Source organism: Choloepus didactylus, chromosome 1, assembly GCF_015220235.1.
Source record: "Choloepus didactylus isolate mChoDid1 chromosome 1, mChoDid1.pri, whole genome shotgun sequence".
NCBI classification, from domain to species: domain Eukaryota; kingdom Metazoa; phylum Chordata; class Mammalia; order Pilosa; family Megalonychidae; genus Choloepus; species Choloepus didactylus.
The window spans coordinates 184,340,891-184,357,863 of record NC_051307.1 but is presented as its reverse complement, the minus strand read 5'-3'; the positions used below and the strand labels follow the sequence as shown (position 1 = coordinate 184,357,863).

The window sequence follows — 16,973 nt, the reverse complement described above, 5'->3', positions numbered from 1 at the left end:
ACCATGCCAAACAATCTCTCCACCTAGAAAGAACTGCCCCTTTGAAATCCAAGTTAGTATTCACTATTTTCTTTAAGTTCACTATTCCATCTGATGCTTCCTGGGGCTAGTCCCCAATGCATCTGGCCTAGGAGGATTTAAACTGTGTCTGCAGAGTTTAGACTTACTAAAGGCAAGGCACCATGTATGATTTGTAGGCTGGGTAAACGTGCAATGGTCTGGCCAAGATGCCAAAAGAGCCTGAGTTCAAGTCCACACTTGGCCCAACAAGCTGGGTGCCTGGACATGAGGCTACCTCAGCTAAAGCAGCGCTGTCCAATAGGACTTTCTGCAACAGTGTCAAGATTTTATATGTTCACTATCCAATACAGTAGCCACCACCCACATGTGGTAACTGAGTCTTTGAAATGTGGCAACTGTGACTCAGAAACTGAATTAATTGCATTTAATTTTAATTAATTTAAATGTAAATGTAAATAGCCACATGTGGCTAATGGCTACCAATGTTTAATAAAACTTAATCCTGATAAGGCATCCATTAAAGACAATAATACAGTTTGAGCTGTATACTTACAATTTTTGTACTTTTTGTAGGTGGTACCTCTTAAAATTTACATTAAAACAAACAAAAGAGAACACCAACAGTGAAAGAAGCCAGTTACCAAAGTATATACTGTACAATTCCATTTACAAAAATTCTAGAAAATGCAAATTATAGTGTACAAAAGCATATTAGTGGCTGCCTCGGACTGGAGGTGGCAGAGGTGAACTGCAAAGGGGCAGCCGAGGAACCTTCTGGGGATGATGGATATATTCTGTATTGTGTTTAAACAGGTATATGAATTTAGTTGTAATCACAATTTAATTGTATTTAAATGGATGCAGTGTAATGTACATAAATTATCCTGCAATAAAGTAGATTTGAAGAAAAAAATATTCTCTTACTGATTAAGAGATTAATATAGCTAAGAGGTAAAAGACATTCTAAAAGCAGTAAAATATCCTGGTACAATGATTGTGCATGATTTCTTTGAATTTTCTTTTTCACTTTACTCTTGTATGGACCTTTTTTTCCTTTTTTCTAGTAAGTAAATGCCCTTGTGTTTTTGAGCACAAAAAAAGATATTGTAGATTTTTTTACTGGTTGACATGGAGGAAGATTACTAAAGGCTATTGATGTGACAAAAGGGGAAACTACACCTCAAAGTACTTGAACAGTAAGATCCAGTCTTTGTTCTCAAAAAGAGAACATGTAAATATGCACACTCCCTAAAAAGCTTGAGTTTTCGACATTGACAGTGATAGCTACCTCAGAATGTAGGGATTATCCGTGATTTTCATTTTCTTTTTTACATCTCTGTGTTGTGTGAAACGCAGCGAATGTATACTATGTTTATGATTAGGAAAAAACCCTATTGTTTATTTAATGAAAGAAACATATATGCATTCCTCTTTGCTTTGGCAGGCTATTAGAAAGGAAGGCTTCATTTTATTTATAGTACCTCGAGACAAACCAGGGAGAAGTCAAATTATACATAGTAACCAAAGAACATGGGATGAAGATTCTCTAAACCTGGGTTCAAACCTTGACTGTGGCAATACTTGCTATGCTCAAGTCATTTACTCTCTTTGGCTCTCGATCTCCTTCTCTATATGATGCAATGGCTAAACTCAATTACTGCCAGTGTGCTTGGTTCTCTGATATCAAAATCCCAGCTCTCATGCAAACTAACCCGAATGATAGTGACTGATCCTGTTTCAAAGGATAGTGGGGGAAGGATAATAAATAGCCCTCAGCTCCCATCTGCCTCTGTGCACCCGTTATGAACCACTTTCTATCACAGCAGTCGGCACAAATCCACTTATAGGTTTCCTGCCAGCAAAAATGAAAAGTCGTTCTAAGTTCAGACACAAGACCAGCATGAGTTCTGGTTAGCAGATGCTTTTCCAGAGCCCTCTATATAGACTCTTTCTTCTCACCCAGCAACCTTTGTTCCTGGCAGGATTTCATAGCTTCTCCATCTACTGCCAAACGTATCCACTCACTTAAAAAGAGCTTTGGAGAGGCACAGACCACTGCTGAGCAATTAGGCATTTGTGATGCCCCCTGCTGTCAAGCAGTCATTAGTTTAATGAAGTACTATTAAAAACACATAAAATTCTCAACCAAAAAAAAAAATAAACAAAGCAGCCAAAGTCAGCGATTTAAATGTTTAACAGGGCCTGCATGTAATAACGTGAAGAACGCCCCACACAAGCATTCAGAAACGTGGACACGCGTTCGCTGGGAGCCCAAGGCTTTAACTGTCTTTAAGTTTCAAAATTCTCACTGTATATGGACAAAGGACCACACAGATACACACACTATTAATTCTAAAAGCGGATTTAAATTCTGACTAGAAAAAAAACTGTGCAATTTATTAGAAAGAATGGGAAGGCGTTCTGTAGACGTCATCTTTGTAATTCTCACCTGACAAAGTTGGGTGACTGCCAGATTGCCTAAAATGTCTAACTTGCTTCCCTAGCTGCACAGTTTCTTGAAAAGCAGCTTTTTGCTACAAAAAAAAAAAGATGACTCAGAAGTGAATAAAGGGGAGTATTCACATTGAGAGCTCTTTTATTTTTTTTTTAGATGGCAGCTAAAGCAGCTCTGATTCCCAGGGAAGAGGGGAAGGATCAGGTAGCTGCTGCCACCCCAGTTCCCAAATGGCCGAGTCTCATAGACAGGACAGAGAGAGGGACTGAGGAAGGGTGACTAAGGCTTTAAAAGGTCAGGCAAGCCTCTCTCTCTGGCTAAGCCAACTTGAAAGGTGAAATCACTGCCCTCCCCCCTACGTGGGATCAGACACCCAGGGAAGTGAATCTCCCTGGCAACGTGGAATATGACTCCCGGGGAGGAATGTAGACCCGGCATCGTGGGATGGAGAACATCTTCTTGACCAAAAGGGGGATGTGAAAGGAAATGAAATAAGCTTCAGTGGCAGAGAGATTCCAAAACGAGCCGAGAGATCACTCTGGTGGGCACTCTTACGCACACTTTAGACAACCTTTTTTAGGTTCTAAAGAATTGGGGTAGCTGGTGGTGGATACCTGAAACTATTAAACTACAACCCAGAACCCATGAATCTCGAAGACAGTTGTATAAAAATGTAGCTTATGAGGGGTGACAGTGGGATTGGGAATGCCATAAGGACCAAACTCCACTTTGTCTAGTTTATGGATGGATGAGTAGAAAAATAGGGGAAGGAAACAAACAGACAAAGGTACCCAGTGTTCTTTTTTACTTCAATTGCTCTTTTTCACTCTAATTATTATTCTTGTTATTTTTGTGTGTGTGCTAATGAAGGTGTCAGGGATTGATTTAGGTGATGAATGTACAACTATGTAATGGTACTGTAAACAATCGAAAGTACAATTTGTTTTGTATGACTGCGTGGTATGTGAATATATCTCAATAAAATGATGATAAAAAAAAAAAAAAAAAAAAAGGTCAGGCAAGCAAGTCAGGGGCCACAGGGCAGAAACTCCTCCCTCAACCCTCTCAAACTACCAGCCAATAGATGCTGCTTCTTGATTCTGATCTTTTCCCTGTAGGTAACCAGACCAAGAGAATAGTATAATTCAAGGGAAACAAGTTCCTTTTCCTGCTCAAGATAATAGGAAAAATGTATTAATTAACACAATAATTTACTCCTGAGTAAAATCATGTCATCAAGTCACTCTCAGTACTTTCCGAACATTAATGCTACCAATTTCCTAAAGAACAAAACACAGCGATCCTCCCAGGTTGACAAATAAAAGCAAATGATGAGTAAGAAAGGAACTTAAACCACCCAGGCAAGGCTTTGGCAAGACAGGAAGTTATAAACAAGGCTCTCAATTCACTATTCTTCACTTAAGTGCACAGAACACAGAGGCCATTCTTCAAGATGAGATTCAATAATGCTAACATTTGCCTTGCATGATTAGCAAATCTCTGTGAGCAGAAATAACAAGGCTGACTTTACCTTAAGAGCACCACAAAGTTCAACAGTATCTGCATCATCAACCACAGTAATTCGAAAATTTGGAGTCTGCAGAAGTTCTTTGAAGAGAAGGCCGTTCTCCATTACTTTGCTGCCTATTGAAAGGTTGGAAAAAAATGAAAATTAGTCTCTAATCTTGATTTTCACACTTAATATGGTTAAAAATAAGATTTTTATCAGAAAAGTAATACATAAACATTATAGAAAATTTAGAACATACATAGGAACAAAAATAGAAAATGAAAATACTTATAATCTCACCAGATATAATCAACTTGGCATACATCTCTAATGCAACAGAAATACATATTGTTCTCAAAAGTAGAAACATTTGGTACATATAGTTTCATAACCTGTTTTCCCATTTTGTGCTAATAATTTTCAATGACATATATTTTCTACATCATTTATAGTGGTTACATCATTTGTAATAGCTATTATGTCCATGTGTTGTATTTTATCTTTTTATTGATTTTATTGTTTAATATCTAAGATCATTCCCAAGTTTTTTTTTTTTGTCACCATAAACCCTTATAGGCTCAACTTCCACGTGTATATGTGTGATAGATTATTATTCAATAAAAGCAATTTAGACTTGGCCCATGTGAGTTTAACGGACAAGATGCAGCAGGGATCTGAAGTTCATTTGCGCAGTGGGGATCACGCTCCTGCACCTCCGCCATCACCATTAGACGAACATGTCCCTCCAAGCCCACTGGGAAGATGTGAGACATGGAGCTGTGCCACTCCAGATGAGCTGCCTGCTGGCCCAGCCAAGACTGGGCAACCACCAGTGAACTAATGCCTATTTTGCATGTCACTGAGCCTATGTCCTTATTTGTTACTTAGCAAATTGTAGCAAAACAGAACTGGTACAACATTCAGATATTTTCATTGGCTAAATCCCTGAAGATACACTCTGTGCAGTCAAAGAGCACCTGTTTTTACTACCACTATATTCCCTGCACTTGGGACAGTGCCTGGGATGTGGTGGATGCTCAGTAGTTTTCAAACATTTATTATTTTTTAGTTTTTATTTTGGGGACCTTTATTTAAAAAACAAAAAACAAATTAGAAACAAAACACCTTACACATAAAGCCTGATGTACAATCTGCTCTGGCTGCTGGGTACAGGGTGGGATTTACCAAATCTACCTGCTCCATCCCTCCTGGGGGTCTCTGAAAAACCCAAGCCAACACCTCCACATTAGAGATGCTGGAAAGAGCACTGGGAACTGAATCACTTGGGCTGCGGGGCTGCACATTACAATCACCTGGGGCTCTTTAATAGCACTGCCTGGGCCACGTTACATCACAATCTCTGGGTGGGAGGTTTTTGAACCTCCACAGCTTATTCTAATGGCAGACAAATTCGCACTGACCCTTCAGGACTGTTGTGAGGTTAAATGAGACTCATGTGAAAACAGCCTGTTTGTCATAATGAGCATGCAAACGTCATACATAACAACAGGAATAGCCAACATTTTCATGCTTATGGCTATTATTTTTCCCATTTTACAGATAGTAAAATGGAGGTTCAGAGAGGTTTACCAACTTGCCCACAGTCATGCAGCTAGTAGGAGGCAGCGTTCGAATTCTAACCCAGGTGCTCTGGCTCCAGGGCCCATGCTCTGAACCTTTATGCTATGCTGCCTTTCCAGGGTGGGAAGAGAGAAGATAAACAAAAGACAACCAAAGAAAACTCACAATTAGGGCTCTATTCTTCCAAAGTGGAAAAAAAGGATTGCTATAAACAATTAAAATTACACCCAGAAATGACATGTCAAAACAGCCCAGGGGAGGGAAGGGAATAGGGATATAGATGAAACAAGACTGGTAAGGAGTTAATCACTAAAGATGGATGGAGAGTATATGGGGTCACGATACTGTTTTGTCTACTTTTGTTTATGTTTGAAGGTTTTCATAATAAAACATGAAAAACATATTTTCTATTCTACAGGCATTTCTGCTCTCATTTAACTGATTTCTCCTTTTCCTAAATATTAGAACAGAACAAACCGTCCTCTTCCTTTTTAAACAGTCCACCAGATGGGGTGGTGATTCTGTGCAACCCTGTGTGGTCAACCTGGTTGGGTAAACTAACCTTTCTCCCCGCCCCCCATCATTCTGTCTTCCTCCTCTGCACCTCACCACATGCCTGCTCGGTGCCTCCCACAAGCATCACATGCATCCCACAAGCATCACAGATGGGCCCCTACCTCAACTCCCTTTAATCTGGCTGTCTGCAGCTGGAAAGGCATACTGCTGCTGTGAGCAACTGGATAGGCGGGCAGGGCGAGTGGCATTCTCCATCTGCAAACGGTGGGGTCTGTGAGCACCTCTGTGGCTCCAAATAATGCACGGTGTCCATCAGAGAGGTGGGCTTGATTTATGGCAATTGTACACTTTCTCCAATGTAACTTTTAAAAATTATTTTAAATCATGGGTAGGAAGTAGTTATCAGTAGTATTACTACCAGTCATAAATAGTGATGTGGCAAGCAGGGACCCAGGCAATCTCATAAAGAACAGGAAATGCCCAACAGCCATGCTCAAAATTCAGTATAAAGCAAAATATAAGAAAATTCCTTTTCTCCTTTGCACTGAGATTTGGAGGTTCTCGACCTATCTAATGAGGCTCCTTCAGTCTGTGACTCCATATTTCTTTGTGTGCCTGAGAAGCATATGCATCCTCAACATTTAGCACCATACCTGGTACATAATAGGCTTTGAAAAATATTTGTGGAATGACTGACAAAAGTTCCAGATTCTGTGAGGTCAGTTGCAAGAATGAAGAGAGCTATCACCACAAGGGGGCGCCTTAGTTCACCATGACCATTAGTATTTCTACAAGATCCTGAAAACTGTCATTTTTTATTCTTCCTGCATAGAAACCCCAAGAGGGCTAATATTTCTGAATCTACCACAATTAAAAATTAGTGTCATTGTGAAAACCTTGTGTATCACACTCCCTTTATCTAGTGTATGGACGGATGAGTAGAAAAATGGGGACAAAAACTAAAAGAAAAATAGGGTGGGATTGGGGGGGGATGATTTGGTTGTTCTTCTTTACTTCTATTTTTCATTCTTATTGATTCTGATGTAAGGAAAAAGTTCAGAAGAAGATTGTGGTGATGAATGCAAAACTATAGGATCATACTGTGAATGGCTGATTGTATATCATGGATGATTATATGGTATGTGAATATATTTCAATAAAACTGAATTTAATTAAAAAAATAAATAATAAAATTAAAAAAAAGAAGTATATATGGAATATTAAGTGTTACCAAAGCACTATATAAACAACTTACTCTCAAATGTTTAGAAGAGAGATAGATGATAGATAATAGATAGAGTGATCAATAGATAGAATGATACAACAAATGTGGCAAATTGTTAGAAGTTGGTAAATCTGGTATTTGGGTGGGAGTTGCCTGTTTTGTTTTTGTATTATTTTTGCAACCCACATGTTTGAAATTACTCAAAATAAAAAGTATAAAAATACAAAAAAAATTAGTTTGTCACCAATGTCATCAAGGAGATTTAGAAATCACAGTGCAATTATCAAATACATGGAATTTAATGTTGATAATGATACTATTACCTAACACACAAACTGCTTGCAAATTTCACCAATCACCCCAATGTCACTTTTCATAGCAAACCTCCTCCCAATCCAGGATTGAATCCAGGATCCCACACTGCATTTAGTCGTCATGTCTCTTTAGTCATCTTTAATATGGGACCATTCCTTGACCTTTCCTGTCTTTCATGACACAGTTTCTGACAGTTTGGAAGAGTCCAGGCCAGTTGTTTTGTAAAATGTCTCTTACCTTGAGTTTGTCTGTATTTCCTCATGATGAAATTCTGATTATATAAGACAATTTTTAAAATATCACCTTCATGTTCTATCTTACTTTTCATGTCTTAATTTAATTCAGGTCACCATGGCCGACCACAGTCAACCTGGTACTGCAAATGGCCCCTGGCCCCTCCCACTCCCACATTCCCTTCTTGCCCACAAACCCCTTCCTTCTAGACAAACATTCTCCCGGAGTCCCTGCTGACTCCACAGGGGGCCAAGTGTCCCCACTCTGATGGCCACAGCTGAACGGAAAAGAGTGGATACCTGACCCTGAGCTAACTAAATTAGCTCTCGGGAATGCCCCGCCCCCCCTGTTTGTTAACAGCTGGCACTGACTTCTAAGGACAGGTCATTCTGTAGCTGTCAGGTTGGGTCCCCATGCTGGTGAGCAGCTTCTGTCTGCAGAGAGAAGCTGGCAAAGGGAGGTGACACAGGTGAAGGTGCCAGTGCGGATAAGTGTTTCCTGGAATCCTGATGCTTTTCCACTATCACCTCCTCCAGCAGACTCCTGATATCAGGTATTCTTGATTGGGAGGCACAAACATGATTCTGATTTTTCTTAACCAAACAATCTATGTGGTGGTCAGGTGTCTATTTTATGGATGTGGGGGGAGTTTTTACAATGAAAAATTAAGTAACTTCTCTAAAGGACTTTAGATTTTGAGTGACTGATAATTTTTTGCATTTTTGATCTAGGGAAAATTCTCCTGAGGGAGGTTTCCTATTTTAGAAACATGAGGAACAATATAAGTGCCAAGGGAGAGAAGGGGCAGAGAGAAAGAAGGCTGCAGACATCTTCTGTCCCATCTATTGGGACACCTTAGCCCACTCTACTGCTGGACCCCTCCCCACCCCTGAGCTGTCAATCTGATTCATCCTCCTCCTCAGGTCATCAGTCCAGGCCATGCTCTCTCCCTCAAACATCACTCAACAGCCTCCAAGTACCAGGCAGGTAGGAGAGAGGAAGGCCTGGTAGGACAATAGGGAGTGGAAGGGACTGCAGCAACAGGAAAAGCACAGCACCCCATTTAAAGGGGGCAGCCACTTCTCAGCCCTAACCTTCTGCTGTCACGCAAAGGTTCAAGATCTATAAAACCGAGTGCCTGTGCCACCCGCCTGCCCAGACAGGTTTGCTGCCTTCCTTCTCCTAGGATTCCAAGATTCCAGACCAAAATTGAAAAAAAAAAAAAAAAAAAAAAAAAGGTTGACCTCACTCAGCTAAAGGAGAATGACGTATTCATGGCCTTTGCCTCCTACACAACGATTATTCTTTCGAAAATGATATTAATGAGTATTTTAACTGCATTCCACAGAGCGTCAAGAAAGGTTTTTGCCAACCAAGAAGACTGCGCATCCTTTGGCAAAGGAGAAACGCCAAGAAGTTTCTAAGGACAGATGACAGGGTGGAATGTGTATGAAGAGCCCACCTGAATGACCTTGAAAATATTGTGCCATTTCTTGGTATTGGCCTTCTGTATTCCCTGAGTGAACGAGATCTCTCTACAGCTCTCCTGCACTTCATACTCTGTTGGAGCACGGATCTTCCATTCAATTGCATATTTGACACCCCTTCCCCAGCCAAATCGAGGTTTGGCTTTTTTTGTTGGATATGGAGTTACTTTTTCAATGGCTTACAGGTTGCTGAAGAATAAATTGTACCTGTAAAGGAGAATCATACAACTCAATATCTAATTGGTTTTTGTTAAGAATTCTGTGTTTTCAATTTATAATGAATACTTTCTTAGGTTGTAGAAAGGAAAGAAGCAGAGAAATTAAGAAATGGGAAAACCTATTCTGAATATTAGCATCAACAATATTCTTTATTCTTGTTTTATATTTGCACTGGAAATTTAGCATAATAATTCTTGTCTTTTGTCTTATTCATAAAGTACTTTGTTACAAATTTTGATTACAGTGCAATTTGTAACTTTCACTGATTTCATATTTTATCAAGTTATTGAACATAGGATAAATCTACATTTCTATACTGCTGAAATGAATTATGAAATAAAGAATTTAAACAATAAAAAAAAGCTCTATAAAACCAAATCATCCAGTTATTCAAGAGCATAGAAACCTGCATCAAATGTGAAATCATGTGAGTTTCAAATGTCAACCTGGGCAGTGGTATTACAGGCCATTTCTGTTTTCTTCTTTATACTACATTCAATACCTCTCCTCCCGAAAAATGTAATTTCTCAAAACAAAAGTTTTAAAATTGTCCATACATTGGAAAAAAAAAAAAAAATTGTCCAAATACAAGTAATTGTCAGTGAAATCCTATGCAGTGAAATCCTATGCAGCTATCAAGATGCATGTTGGCAGACTGAAAGTTTTTGTTATATTTTAATCGAATATTATATTTGTTATATTTTAATTGAATAAAGCAATTTTAAGACAGTATATGATGAACTATGACAGTTTGTAGAACTAGAAAAAATGGGTACATAAGTTTTCTTTTGGTTATCTCTACTTTCTATAATTATGAGGCGGTATCTATGTATCTATGTAATTGGAAAAAAAAAAAGGAAAAATGCCCTAAGTTATAGGCAAGCATGTGAGTCATGACCTCTCTTGGAGCTTCTGTTTTTCAAAACTGCCAAGGAGAAATAATTCAGATTGCTTGTGTATCTGACAAGGTGGAAATCAGTTCTGCAGTGGTAGATAAAACTTGCAAATGCAATAGCTTTACTCTTCTACAACGTGTCCTCTAACATGGTGCATGGGCATTTGAGACTTCACAAAGCCCTTTTAAAAGAAATACAAATCTTGCAACTCCAATGAGCGACGAATATGTGCACCCTATAATGTATAAGAGTACAAAGAGCCTCCTATTTCATAACAGGAGACCCAAGAACAGGATACCCAAGTTGTTACCTATCACAACTAGTTGTCATAGGTAGGTTCTAAGTCTCTGCTTATTCACCTGTAAATGGGGACCATTCGTGTCAATTTTTCAATCTCACTGGAATCTAGTGAACCTTGAGATACCGTCATTTGTGAGTAAAGAAAAGCTGGGTTTCTAAGGCCAGGGGAGCCTCACTACAGATGTAAACACCTGCTTCTTGACACAAGCAACCTTCCATTTTTGTGCTTACCTTCAATGATTCATGACTGGCTCACAATGGTCTCCTTGGCTTTACATTTATTCTGGAGGTTGCTGAAACCCTTCAGTTCCATAGAATGACCTCCTTATATACCACCACCACCATCACATCTCCCCACCCCACACCACTGAATGTCCACCTTAAATCAAAGAGGAGCAGGGAAGGGTCCACTATAGAAAAAGCTAAAAATGGAAAATACACATGTTAAAGCACCAAATGCCCAGGCCCCTGGAGCCTGGGGGCCCCTCCCCAGCCACCCTTACCGATGGTGGTCTCACAGAACTTGTCTGCAGCCACCTCGTTGGCAATGTTGGCTCCCATCAGCACACTGATGTCAATGCCCATCTTCTCTCGGATGATGTCGGAAATGAGTTTCAGCCCCTCGGGGCCCTTGTCTATCCCCTATAAGGATGAATAAAAGAGGCATGGATAATTTGCTTTCTAAGTAATCTAGACTCAGACATCCAATGGCATTTGCTACTTGAAAAATCTTTTACTTATAAGAGTAAACATACATATAATGCATACTTGCTGTTTAAAGAATAAAATGGAAAGAATGAAATGAACACATGCGCAGCACCAGGTGAAGAACATGACTGACACTCACTGTGTGTTCATCCTCCCCCTTCACCCCCCAGGACTAACCACCAGCCTGAATACTGCATTCACCAACCCCTTGCTTTTCTTGATGATTTTAACACATATAACGTCCCCAAACAATGCTACGTTATTATGCCTGTTTTTGAACATCCACAAATGGAAATGTACCTTTCATCTGCATATGTGCTGGGGTTTTTTCTTTTTAGTTTTATTCCGGCAATACATGTAATATAAAATTTCCCATATTAACCATTTTTAAATGCACAATTCAGTGGCCCTAACTACATTTTCAATGTTGTGCTATCATCATGACCATCTATAAGCAAAACTTTTCATCACCCAAAACAGAAAGCGCTATACCCATTAAGCATAACTTCCCATGCTCCCCTCCCCTCTGCCCCTGGAAACCACTAATCTACTTTCTGTCTCTAGGATTCTGTTTATTCTAGATATTTCATATACATAAAATCATTCAAAATTTCTCTTTTTGAGTCTGGCTTTTTCACTCAACATAATCAAAACTTCATTCCTTTGTAAGGCTGAATCATATTTCATTGTACATATATTCCATATTTTGTTTATCCATTCATCTGTTTAAGAACACTTGGTTTGCTTCCACCTTTTGGCTACTGTGAATAATGCTGCTATGAACGCTGGCATCTAAGTTTCTGTGTATTCAAGTCCCTGCTTTCACTTCTTTTGTGTATATTCTAGGAGTGGAATTGCCAGGTAATATGGTAATCTTATGTTTAACTTTCTGAGGAACCACCAAACAGTTTTCCATAGCAGTTGCACCACTTTACATTCCCACCAGCGATGCGTGAGGGTTCCAATTTCTCTACATCCTCACCAACAGTTATTATTTTCTGGTGTGTGTGTGTGGTTTTTTTGTTTGTTTGTTTGTTTGTTAAGTAGTAGCCATCCTAATGGGTGTGAAGTAATATTTCATCGTGGTTTTAAATTGTATATCCCTAATGACTAATGATGTTGAACATCTTTTCATGTGTTTATTGACCAATGTGCTGCTTTTGCGCTACATTTTTATTTTAGCAATTCACCCATGTGGCTGCTTAAATGTTCTGGTTCATTCTTGTTCCACTGGATAATTCTACTGCTGATTAACATTTGGGAATAGACTTTCTTAGGGGGTTCTTGGACACCTTTTTAATGACATGGACACCTGCCCCCACAGTCTGCTGACACTTATGGACCCATTCTCAGAATCGTGTTTTCAAAAGCAAACACAAAATACACAGGAAGTCAATTATATTAAATATAGTTATCAAAATGTTAAAATTACAAATTTGTGGTAAAGGAATGAGTGTTTTCATTAATGCACTTAGAAAAAGATGTCATGGTGGGTCTAATAATTACCACAATTTCTAAGAAGGCATGACCATAAATGATATCATGAGGTATCTGAAACCACTATAAAATAATATGAAAACTATTATCTCTATCGATGACAGTCACAGGTTCTGCTGACAGTAATGTTATTGAAACAGGGGCTTGAGACCTCCTTCAGAAATAAAGGAAATGCTCATTCTATTAAGAGGTTAGGATGACTAAAGATGTAATTTTTTCTTCACACTGAAGTCCACAAATCTCCCAAATTCTATCTCTAGACCTTTGAGGGTGGTTTGTGGGCTTCAGGTTAAAAATCCCACTCTGGGAATAGAACTGCCGGGTCTTAAGGCCTGTGCAGGCTTCATTGCCAGCTCATGCAAACCACTGGTGATTTCCAGACAGGAGATACGATCCGCTTACCGGAAGGTTCTTTCTGACAGCAAGGCTCATCTGGAGAAGTCACCTTCACGTCACTGCCACTGCTAACCTGCTATGAGAGATAGCAAACTCTCTCCTCAATTTGAACTAAATTAGGTTTGTGGGGTGTATGTTTGTGATTACCTTCCAGGCATCTAAAAACCAAAACACCAGTGCCACAACCTCCCCTTCAGTGCTGCCTCTCAAACAGGTGAAGGTGATGGGACATGAGATTTCACAGTCTGGCGATGTGTCCTGCCAGTGTACATCCACGCACAGTTACCTTGATGAGGGTGATTCCCAGCGCTTCTTTGGGCACCCTTCCAGTAATCTCATCACAGATTCTGTGAATGAATTGGTGAGGAATGACAAACACCAGCAGGTCTGCATCCTGCACTGCCTCGCTGAGATTCGAGACAGCAACCTGCAACCGCAAGGAGGAGGAAACGGTTACTTTTATATCAAAATATGCCCATCCTAATCGGATCATTCACTGACCATTCCTCAGGCACCTACTCTGTGCAGAACGGACAAGAAAAGCATGAAAGCATGCGGTGTGTGCTCTGCCTCCCTTCCTCAGGACATGGGGCTCTGAAGCCAGAAAGGTCCTGCCCATCACTCACCAGCTGTGTGGCCTGTGCAAGTACCGTCCCTCTCTGTGCCTCAGTTTCCTCATCTGTAAAACGGAGTCAAAGTAACACCATGTAGATTGTTCTCCATTGCTCCTCCCCACCCCCAATCTACCTTCTGCCCTTCTCTGTTCCCCAGAAGGCTGCTTTCTATGGACTGTGTACCCCAGGCTTCCCTGTCCTCTGACAGCTGTTTTCAGCCAGTGGGGAGCACTGTCAAGAGCAAAGTTTGGGAAGAGAGATGGGTTGGGGCATTTCTCAGCCTCCCTGGGCCACACCTGCCCAGGCTCACTGTGGTTCTGAAGTGGTTTCATTTTAGTCCCACCTCATTCCAGTCAAGGGGCACATAAAACAAACAGAGCCCATGAGAAACCAGGAGATGTTTTCTGTGGCTTCTGGGGAGCAGATGCTTCCTTACTCTTCTATGGTAACTATGGGTCTTTCCATGAACAGTGTGGGATGATGGTGTGAGGTCTGGAATCGCTGCAGTCATTTTACAAATGTGAGAACCCAGGCCTGCCAAGGGGATCCCATATGGATGAAGCTGACTTTGTGGAAAGAAGAGTAGAGAAACAGGAAAAAACAGGGTGTTGTTGACATTATTTAAGCCATTGTTCAGATTACACTGGAAACCAGACCTGCTTGGATTTTTAGTCACTATCTTAGCTTAAGCTGATTTGAATGGCAACATAATGAGTCATTCCCATATACCAGATCACAACCCAAGGCTTCTCCCTCTTTATTCATTCTCTTCATTCTTTATTTATTCTTTCTTTATTTCTTTATTGATTCACTTCTCTCTCTTTATTCATACATTTATGTATTTATTTATTCACTTCTCTCTCTTTATTCATACCCCTGAAGGCAGGGGAAACCCTGTTTTCCTCTTCAGAGGGGCTTCTCCAGATTGGTTCTCTAGGCTCGGTAGCCACTTGTGGCAATGACTTATTATCAAAAATTCATCTGCTTATTAGTTCCTTATACCTTGAGATTCCAACAAAGCAATTTCTTATTCTATTCATCAGCTTCCCAATTGCCCAGCTCATTATGCAGTGGTCCCACCCATTTTCCACACCTTCCTAAGAACTCTGATCCCTCCTTTCCCCTTGGGTTACAAGATTTGGGGGGTGGGTTTTTGTCCCCTCCTCCTTTTCTCACATGGAGCCTGGGAGGCTGAATTTAATTAAATCCTTTCTACTTCTTGGGACCTATTGTTTCTCTTCTACTCTAGCCACTCCCAAAATAACACACGAGTGTGCATACTTTTCAGGACATGTTCCCAACATGGTGGAATGGAAAAGATATCAGAAACAAAAAAGATGTAGGTTTCAGCCCCATATCTGCAACTGACCAGTGTGTGACCCTGGAAACTTAGCTTTTCTGACTTTGGTCAGCCCATACATAGAATGGAGATTAAACTCACCTTTCCTACCTAGCTACTTCACAGAGCTGTTTCAAATTAAATAACCTAAATGACTGTGCTTTGAAATTATGAAGAGCTAAACAAATGAAAAAGATTATTCATCAGAAATTCACCTACTTCCCATATATCCATAACTTTTTAAGGAGTCAGCTCATCCCCATGTCCCTTATTTAAAAACATTCTCAAGGAAGCTGCAAGCTGGTCAGGTTTTCTTCCTATCTCTTACATTTCCTTGTTCAATAAATCAAAGAAGATTCCTGTAGTTGGTAGGGACTGTGAAGGGTCTTGAGTTCAGTATGATAGGGGCTCACACAGCATGTACAGATGTCCTTCCATTCTCCTCCTTGGAATACCCACAGAAGCAATGTGTAACACGAGCTCCATTTGCAACGTGCATATAATCCATTCACAGAACATTATTCCTGTTACGCAGTATCAAAACGAGTTCTCCTCAGCTAACGCAATAATTTGAATTCCATATTTCGGAATAAAACCTTTTGCTAAGTCTCGACCCAATCTTCTACTATGAAAAAATCAAGACCCTGCTTTGGAAATGCAGACCCATTTCATGGGCCTCCTGCCAAAATCTTCTGAGGGTGGTCACTGTTTAAAAGATTCTGAAATTTGTTGGGAAAGAAAACTCAGAACGATAGTGTCTGCCTTTTAATGGTGAGTAGGATAAGTAAATTAGAACTAAGATGTCATGGTTGGTTGCTTAACGCAGAATTCAGTGCTCTTGGTCCAAGTTAATAAAAATTACTTAAAACAAAGCTGGTTAGTAACTGTGAAAACAAGCCTGAGGACTGTTTTGTATTCCCTGATTTAGTTATCACTGTGCAAAGTATGTGCTCATTAAGCATTTACACATTATCAACATCTTATCTGCAGTCATTTGAGTGGGCAAGGGAAAGGCCTCCATTCTATTGTTGCAGACTTAACCTCTTACCTCCTAAGATGCTATTTTATGACCTTTGGAGCCAAGTGAATTAAAAAGACATTTCTACATTCATTTATAACTATAAATGGGCTCATTGGATCAAATTTGGAAAAAGACAAGAAAAGTCTTACTAGAAAAATAAGAACCATTCATAATCCCACCACCAAAAATAATCACTATCTAAGTTTTGGGATGTTTCCTACAAGGCTTTTTTCAGCTGACAGAAATATCTAAAACTTTAGTCATACTTTTACATATTTTTCCATATAATATTATACAATGGGAATTTTCTTAACATTCAAAATAAAGATTTCCCCCCAAAATACAGGAACCTTTCCACATGTCTGTTCATACCAATGTCAATGTCATAGCAATGATGTATAAATAATAATAATCAAAGGGAAAGATGCTAATGTTGTCCTCATTTTCCTCTGATCTCTTAGAGCCATTAAAACTATTTCTACCTCAAGTCTGTTTCAATCTACCTGCTGTAACTATATTGGTGGCTAATGAGTGTGCTGTGGTTTAAAGATGGTCCGGCTGCCATTGGCTGGGTGGGCACAGGCACCTCGCCTGGTCCTACCACTGGCCAGCTACTTGGAACCAAGGGCAACTCATGTC

The 16,973-nt window shown here is 39.9% G+C and overlaps 1 protein-coding gene and 1 pseudogene across 1 annotated transcript in view; one reads left to right on the top strand and one right to left on the bottom strand.

Moving 5' to 3' along the window:
* Positions 1-16,973, bottom strand: part of GPD1L (glycerol-3-phosphate dehydrogenase 1 like) — a 70,079-nt gene that overhangs the window by 13,888 nt on the left and 39,218 nt on the right. Inside the window, exons 3-5 of the mRNA XM_037846530.1 lie at positions 13,647-13,787; positions 11,263-11,401; positions 4,008-4,120 (exon numbers count right to left, since the gene is read on the bottom strand). Coding sequence (XP_037702458.1) covers positions 4,008-4,120; positions 11,263-11,401; positions 13,647-13,787 — 393 coding nt within the window. The remainder of the gene's footprint in view (positions 1-4,007; positions 4,121-11,262; positions 11,402-13,646; positions 13,788-16,973) is intronic.
* Positions 4,648-9,744, top strand: LOC119510090 (annotated as a pseudogene).